Source organism: Ostrinia furnacalis, unplaced genomic scaffold (assembly GCF_004193835.3).
Source record: "Ostrinia furnacalis isolate ACB-3 unplaced genomic scaffold, ASM419383v2 OfSCF1596, whole genome shotgun sequence".
NCBI classification, from domain to species: domain Eukaryota; kingdom Metazoa; phylum Arthropoda; class Insecta; order Lepidoptera; family Crambidae; genus Ostrinia; species Ostrinia furnacalis.
In genome coordinates this window covers 28747-36910 of record NW_021131835.1, presented here as the reverse complement: position 1 = coordinate 36910, position 8164 = coordinate 28747, and the positions used below count along the sequence as shown (strand labels likewise).

The 8164-nt window shown below is 40.7% G+C and overlaps 1 protein-coding gene across 1 annotated transcript; it reads left to right on the top strand.

Moving 5' to 3' along the window:
- Window positions 1-2574: 2574 nt before the first annotated feature.
- Window positions 2575-6877, top strand: LOC114353065 (protein I'm not dead yet-like). Its single transcript, XM_028304883.1, has 5 exons — window positions 2575-2587; window positions 3295-3409; window positions 3977-4068; window positions 5224-5324; window positions 6404-6877. The coding sequence occupies exons 1-5, from the start codon at window positions 2580-2582 to the stop codon at window positions 6553-6555; spliced, it is 468 nt and encodes a 155-aa protein (XP_028160684.1). The 5' UTR covers window positions 2575-2579; the 3' UTR covers window positions 6556-6877.
- Window positions 6878-8164: the final 1287 nt, after the last annotated feature.

Sequence of the window (8164 nt, the reverse complement as noted above, 5' to 3'; positions counted from 1 at the left end):
CCTATTCCTATTCAAGCTAGAAGTCCTAGATATATCTTTTTGTTCCTTACAGACATCCTTCAAAAATTTATATAAATCTTCTAGTGCAGTAAAACGTGCGGATGACGCACCTGCCCGGATAGTGCGGTCGTCAATACCGTGAATCACACAATCTACAGCGCGTTTACCCGTAATATCACATGAATTTAATAGCATCACTTTGTCGTAATAATACTCGTCTAAACTGTCGCCAAATTTTAATCGCCTGTCAAGCATGTCCGATAAAAGAACGCCGTAATTAGTCTCAGTAGGGAACGCTTTACGCAAAAGTACCTGCCACTCGTCCCAACTATGTAAAATAGAGGTTTGACTTTGATACCACTTTTTAGCATTACCAACGAGCTTAGGAAGTGCATAATGTACGGTTTGCATTTCATCCCAACGATATATACTAGCGCATTCGTTAACTTTTGCTATCCACGCATCGATACGATGGCTTTTAACCGATGGATCGAACTCTGGTATCATGTTTGTTGAAGGGTTAATAGATGACGGCATATTAGGTCTAACAAAGGACTGTAATAATTGTGAAAAATCACTAAAGTTTACTAACAAGTTAGGAGGAACTGAATTATTATTGTACTCACAAGAAGTCTTCGTCTGCGGTGTGTTGTCGGCAGCGGTAGATGTGGTACCCCCTGCTGCTGCACACGATCCACTCGTTGGCGGGTGCTCCTCGGCACCGGCCCGGTCACCTGTCGCTGCTGGAGGGCGGCATTTGCTATCCCGTCCGGTCGCAGTATCCGTCTTCGCCAGTTCTGGTGTGCTTCGCTCGTACCCACTGGCTACACCTTGTTTTCGTCTGCTTGCATTGTTCTCTTTCGCCCGCTGCGGTGTGTAACATCTTCGCTCGGAAGCACTCCGGGAACGGTAACGCCTTGATGATTTTGATTGAGTCCTCCTTGGACTACGAGTTCTTTTTCTGCGCGGACTGTACTCAGTTTCTGAACTGGTAACCGATGAATCCGAGGAGTAGTTCGTTCGTGAGCGGGATTGGTAGCGGGGCCGAGTTAGGATCGCACATGGCGTCCTCGGGACATGACGGGGAAGCAGGCTCCTCATATACGGAGCTTGCGAGGGATTTTGCCCGTATGTGGGCTTTAAACCCGGAGAGGACCTCCGGGTGAGTGGCCCGGAGGAACTTTAGGAGTTCCTCCGTGTCCATGGCATGGAGTTGAGATTCGCGACGCGTGAATCTACACCGGTTCGCAAGTCGCAACCACCGAGAAGAGCCGGCAAGAAACTCGGTGGTTATAGCGGTGTGTAAGTCCCGCACAGTCGGTGTAAACCGAGCGGGGTGTGTCGGAAAAGTGTGCCCTAGCCAATGTAACTACGCCGCAACGTAGCAACGCCGCGACGTAGGGTGAGTACCTACTCCTAGCAGTCCTTCAGGAGGGCCCCGGTCGTAAAAACAACCAGGGATACGCTCCTTCAGGGATGGAAAGTAGGGAGGGGTAGGGGGGGTCACGCCCGGCAGTGAAAAGACTGTGAAACCGAGTGTCTCAAGGGCGAGGAGGAACGCCTCACCCTCTCAAACGTGCCTTCCAGGAGGCCAAGGTTCACAGCCTAATATACCGGCGGCGGCAGGAAATTTCAGCGCATTGAAAAAGGCACTGTCGGTCGCTCCCAATCGAACCGAACCGCCTTTAGAAAGGCGTTTAACTACGCTTGTTCGTTATCACAAGCAAGCAATGAAGAAGGCAGAGCTGGATTTCTACCGCAACATCGCTGAGTCTGGAAACGACGACCCCTGGGGCCGAGCCTACCGTGAAGCGAGCGGACGGTTCCGTCCGCCGCCGAACATCATCAACGGTATGAAACTCCTAGACGGCTACACTGAGGCTTCGGGCGACACCATGAGCGCATTACTCTCCTCGCTGTACCCGNAGATCTAGCTTTTGTAGCCCGCGTAGCGGGCGACCAAAGCTAGTTATATTATAAAGCTGAAGAGTTTGTTTGTTTGTTTGTTTGGTTGAACGCGCTAATCTCAGGAACTTCTGGACCGATTTGAAAAATTCTTTTTGTGTTGGATAGCCCGTTAGTTCCTGAAGGCTTAAGGCTTTTTATCATCACGCTAAGACCAATAGGAGCGGAGCACCAATCAAGAATATTTCAAATCAGTGATTTTTTTCCTTTTGAGAGCTGACGCTGCGTAAACGGTTAAAGTTTCGCAAAAATCATGTATGACAGGATTGTTCCCCTTTAAAAGTTCTTTAAAAAAGTCCGCAATAGTATATGTCTATCTTTTAAGGTTGGCTCATAGTAACCATTTTTATGCAAAAAAAATCTGTTTTAAAATAATGCATTATTTGCGAAGGTGTTTTTATAAACATGATATTAATCCTTATCCAAATAAATAAATTATTCACCACAAAAAAACACACATTATAGGCTGCTTAACGAAACTTGAGGCGAACACATATTGACACTGATGTAATCTTTGAATACAGAACACAGATCAAGGGTACTTATCCAACCACACTTTCCCAACTAAAACTCCTGTATAGCCAGGATCTACAGCTTGTCCTCCCTTCATGGGCATGTTCAGGTAATAATATACCTTGTGCTGTTGGAATTGGAGTGGTTTTGCAACCACCGTCTGTCGGACGAGAACAGATCCTGGTGGGCGATCGCTTGGAGGGACTGTGATAGTCAAGTGAGAAGTGTGAAGTCAGTCTCACAGTTTCCTCTCACTTATGGTGGCTAGCGAGTGACGGAGCACGAAACTTTGGTGCTAAGTGCGGGGACCCTGCTTAAAAAATATACACTTGACGTTATGAGTATTCAGATATTATTGGTTAGTTGTGTGTATAGAAGTTATTGACTAGCATCTGCTCAGATAATAATGAAGTAACGAATCTTCAGATATTAATGGTAGCTTGTAGTGTATAAGGCCTGGTCTGCGAGCACGTAGAATTTTGTCCAATGACCCCTAGCTACCCATCCTTATCGCTCGCGCGTAATTATGTTGCTGTTGCGCTCGCACACTCACTGCGGGCGCCCGTCGCACAGTCGCGACAGCAATATAATTACGCGCGAACGATAAGGATGGGTAGCTTGGGGTCATTGGACAAAATTCTACGTGCTCACGGACCAGGCTTTAGAACTTATTGACATTTTAAAATGTTCAGAAGTATTTGGTCACTTTGTCTGCTCCAATATAATATGTATCTGACGGCGACTGTACACAATCTTTATTCCACTGCATTTTTTCATTCCTATTTTTATTTATATTTTCTCATACTCTCCGCACAGGCCAAACAGCGAAGCTGCCAAGAAAGTGGCGCTAGCGTCGTCAGGCTCCTCCACCACCATGAAGGTCATCAAGGAGCAGTACAGGAACCTGGGACCCATCACATTCCACGAGAGGGTGAGTTCACACTTGCTGATAAAGTGCCTGATAGTTTATCAGGAACTTATCTGTCAGATAAACTTAAATGGCTAGGTTTACGGCATGTTTCAATACTTGCTGATAAAGTCCTTTGTTAGCCTATCAGAGACTTATTGTCAGATAAACTACATCCCCTGTAGGCATAGGTCAAAAGGTCGTCGATACAAAAGGTCGATACGTCTGTTGAGTTTACAATATATTCTGTTTCTTCCCATCTTGTGTATTTGTCGTAATGTCTCGTTCTCCCGCCAAAATATGTCAAAGTCAGACGGGTTCACCCATGACATTGGGTTTGTTTACATTTGGTATCGCTTCTCGTTGGCCGTACCTTAGGTTTAGGACATGTTTCAACACTTGATGATAAAGTCCTGGTTAGTGTATCTGGAACTTATCTGACAGATAAACCATAACTGTAGGTTTAATTTGTTTTTCACTTCACTGCTTTAACTTACTTATTGATAAGTCCATGATAGTTTATCAGAAACTTATCTGTCAGATAAACTAAAACTTTTATTTAGTGTTTAATTGATAACTGCTTGTCCTCAGTCGTCCGGTCTGCTGTTCATCTTCGCTGTGTTCCTGTACATCTTCAGGAAACCAGGCTTCATGCGGGGCTGGGCTGACGTCATGACGGACTTGTAAGAACCATTATTTACTCTGTCGTAGGGATGTTATGGATATGTAGTTTCGGTTATGGATACGGTTACGGATATAGGAATAATATTATACCGGTTTCGGTCACGGTTACGGATATTTTTTTATTTCGGATATCCGAAAGTTTCGGTTACGGTTACGGATATCTGTGCTTTAGGAATGCAATTTGCAATAGTTGTCCAACACTATTTTGGAAGTAATAAACGTATTGAGTATAGAACACGGTTCATTCATGGCCGCACACTTTACATCGAATAAAAAGTAATAAAAATTTATACTAGATGGCATTATATAGATGGTAAATCAGGCTGTTATGCCTTTACATAATTATGTATAATGCTATACAAAAAATCTGTAACTGCCTACATCCGAAACTATCCGAAACTTTTGAATCGGTTACGGTTACGGTTTAGGATATTTTTTTATTTCGGATATCCGATTATGGATATCCATAACATCCCTGCTCTGTTGTTCTGGCTAGGGATCCGTGGTTAAATTCCTTGACGAAAAGAAATGAATTAAAAAGAAACAGTACTGCGATTCCATACTCAAAGCTTTACGTAGATGGCACCAGAAGCGCTCTGCAAATATATCAAACAAAAAAAATGTGACAATTTATGATTACTAACTACTTTTGTGGGAGATTTTGCGACGCTGCACCGCTCTTATTATTTGCATGCAATCGTTTATTTATGGATAGATTATGACTGGTGTCATTGTAGAACTTATAAACGAAGGTTTAGAGATATACAAGGTGTTGTAACTTGTTGGCGCGTTGGATTTTCTGTAAGCCTTCAAGCAGCCTTCTAGAATAAATAAATAAATAAATAAATAAATACAAGGTGTTAGGTAAATGGGTATATGAGCCGACACTAGCCCATGTTAACATGGGCATATAAATGGTATGGTATCAGAAATTTGATATCTTCATTTTATTTATTTTTTTGATTTTCATACATAATACATTTTATAAAATCCGATTTGTATAAAAATTAAAATAATTAAAATGAAGATATCCATTTTCTGACTTCACCATGCCATTTATATGCCCATGTGAACATGTGCTAGTGTCGGCTCATATACCCATTTACCTAACACCCTGTAGAATATTCTAAAATATTCTGTTCTGTTCTCCTCAGGAAAGTAAAGGACGGTGTGACATCAATGTTCATAGTGGTGCTGATGTTCATCATTCCCATGTCCATGGACTTCATGAAGTTCTTCTGGTCTTCTAGTTCTTGTAAGTTTTTCATTGAACTGTTTTCACTGTACAAATAGTTATAGTTTTGTTATGTCTTATTTTTTAAAAGGGGCACAATAAATCGAGGTATTATAGATCGATTCATCCACAAAGACGTGCCCTAGCAATTTTTGGTCGAGGGAAGCGCGGGGTGCGGGGAGTTTGATCTGAGCAATCCGTAAGGCATTATTGTAGTGTGCGTGTGCATCATCATCATCATTATTTCAGCCATAGGACGTCCACTGCTGAACATAGGCCTCCCCCAATGCTTTCCATGTTGATCGATTGGTAGCGGCCTGCGTCCAGCACTACCCTGCTACCTTTACTATGTCGTCAGTCCACCTTGTAGGTGGACGTCCCACGCTGCGTTTTCCGGTACGCGGCCTCCATTCCAGAACCTTTCTGCCCCATCAGCCGTCAGTTCTGCGTACTATGTGCCCTGCCCATTGCCACTTCAGCTGGCTAATTACGTCGTGCGTGAGCACTCATGGATAATATAGCGTGTACCGATAACACTCAAACATTAGCGGAAGAATGGTAGGGCACGTCTTCATGGATGAAACGATCTATAAATTGAGAAATGATCTTATTTTCAGAACTAGAATAAAGTATATTTAGAATAGGAATATTATTTGTGCCTTGGGCTTATTTTATAATCAGCTTTTGCCTGCAGTTTCAATTACAGGAGACTACCTCGCGTATACAGGGTGGAAACGTTAAGTGATCTCACTCGATTATTTCTAAACTATACAAGATATCGAAAAACTGATTTATTAAATATCTTGTATAGTTTTTAATATTATGTGGTTTTACTAAATGTATGGAAGCTGGAAACATTGAATTTTCGGATAGATCCAGTTTATTCTGTAACCTATTATTGGTACCGTTTGAAAGAGCTTGTGAAGCACTTACAGGGTTAGTAACCAGTTTTTCGATATCTTGTATAGTTTAGATATAATCGAATGAGATCACTTATCGTTTCCACCCTGTATACCTTTTTATTTCTAGACTTGATCCCAATTTTATTTGTGCTAGAATTTTTGAGATATTTACATAATATTTACAAACATTTGTTTCAGACGAAGAGTTGGCAGCGTCTAAGCCATCCCCTGGTATTGTTACTTGGGCGATTCTAAAGGACAAAGTCCCATGGGGACTTCTCTTCTTGTTGGGTAAGTTAAAACTACATTGGAAACTATTACAGAACTATCATAATCATCATTTCATGTAATCTCCATTGCAGAAGCACGACTCACACCAACTTACTATAGGCAAAAAGAGGATTTGTCGCCTCTTTCTTACGACATCCACAATAAGAGTGGGAGTGGTTCTACCTATACTACTCTGTCGGTGTTTAAAACGTGAAATCCTTGAGGGAGATCTTTGTACAGCAGTGGAATCCTTAGCCTGATATGATGAATTTTAAAATATTATTAAAATACGTTCTCCTATAAATGCCATATTATGACGTCAGCGTCAAACGTTCAGCGTCAAATATTTATAAAGTAAGCATTGTGACGCGGCTTACGGCGTTTATAACACAGCCTTTTTGTGCCCTTAAATTTTTTATTATGTTAATTAACTGTAATTAAAACAATATTTTTCTATGCAATTTGAATAAGTATATTTTTGTAAAGTAATAAGTAATAAATAAGTAATAAGTAATAAAGTCTTTATTGTGTACTAGCTTTCCGCCCGCGGCTTCGCCCGCGTGGAATTTTGTCTGTCACAGAAAAACTTTATCGCGCGCGTCCCTGTTTCAAAAACCGGGATAAAAACTATCCTATGTTCTTTCCCGGGACTCAAACTATCTCTATGCCAAATTTCATCAAAATCGGTTGCGAGGTTTAAGCGGGAAAGCGTAACAGACAGACAGACAGACAGACAGAGTTACTTTCGCATTTATAATATTATAGTAGTGGGCCCAGAATGCTACCTTGAGGGACACCAAATTTATTGACCCTAAAAGTAGATTTGTACTTCTCTAAACATTTGGTCTTAGGACAGCATCTCTGGATTTCCACAAATTGTTCTCTTTGTGATAAGTAGTTCTTAATCCAATCATATCATGATCCCCGAATTCCATATTTATAGAGTTTCATAAGAAGGCGTTTATGACACACAAAATCAAAAGCCTTAGACATATCTAAAAATAGTACTGAAACAGGAATGTTATCGTTCAGGCAATCGGTAATCGTTTTGAGTAGTTTGAAATTTTGAATGTAGCTAAAGAGGTACTTTTATTTTTCCTAAACCCATTTTGCTCGTCTTTGATAACATTATTACTGTCTAAGAAATTTAACAATCGCTCATACATAACTTTTTCTAAAATTTTTGAGAAAATAGGTATTAAAGTTACTGGTCTATAATTATTAAGAGACGATCTAGCACCTTTCTTAAATAGTGGTCTTACAATTGATTTCTTTAGACTTTCAGGAAAGATACCTTCAGTCAGGAGTCTATTGATTACGAATACCAATGGCTGGATTATCAGAGTAATACTAATTTTAAGAATATCGGTTCGAATTTCATCGTATCCAACCGATTTTGAATTTTTGAGTGAATTTACTATTTTCAGCAGCTCAATCTCACTAAGTGGGTTCAAAAATATGGTTTTCTCTACACATGCTATATTATTATCAAAGTGTTTACAATTTGTGTCTGTTACACGATTCTCTGAGACATTATCTATAAAAAACTGGTTAAATGTTTCTGATATTTTTTGTGGGTCATACACGTCACTCTCCTTTGTACTTATCATATTTATATTATTATTACTTGAATTTTTCGTATACTTATTAATAACATTCCATACAGCTTTGCATTTATTATCAAGGGAA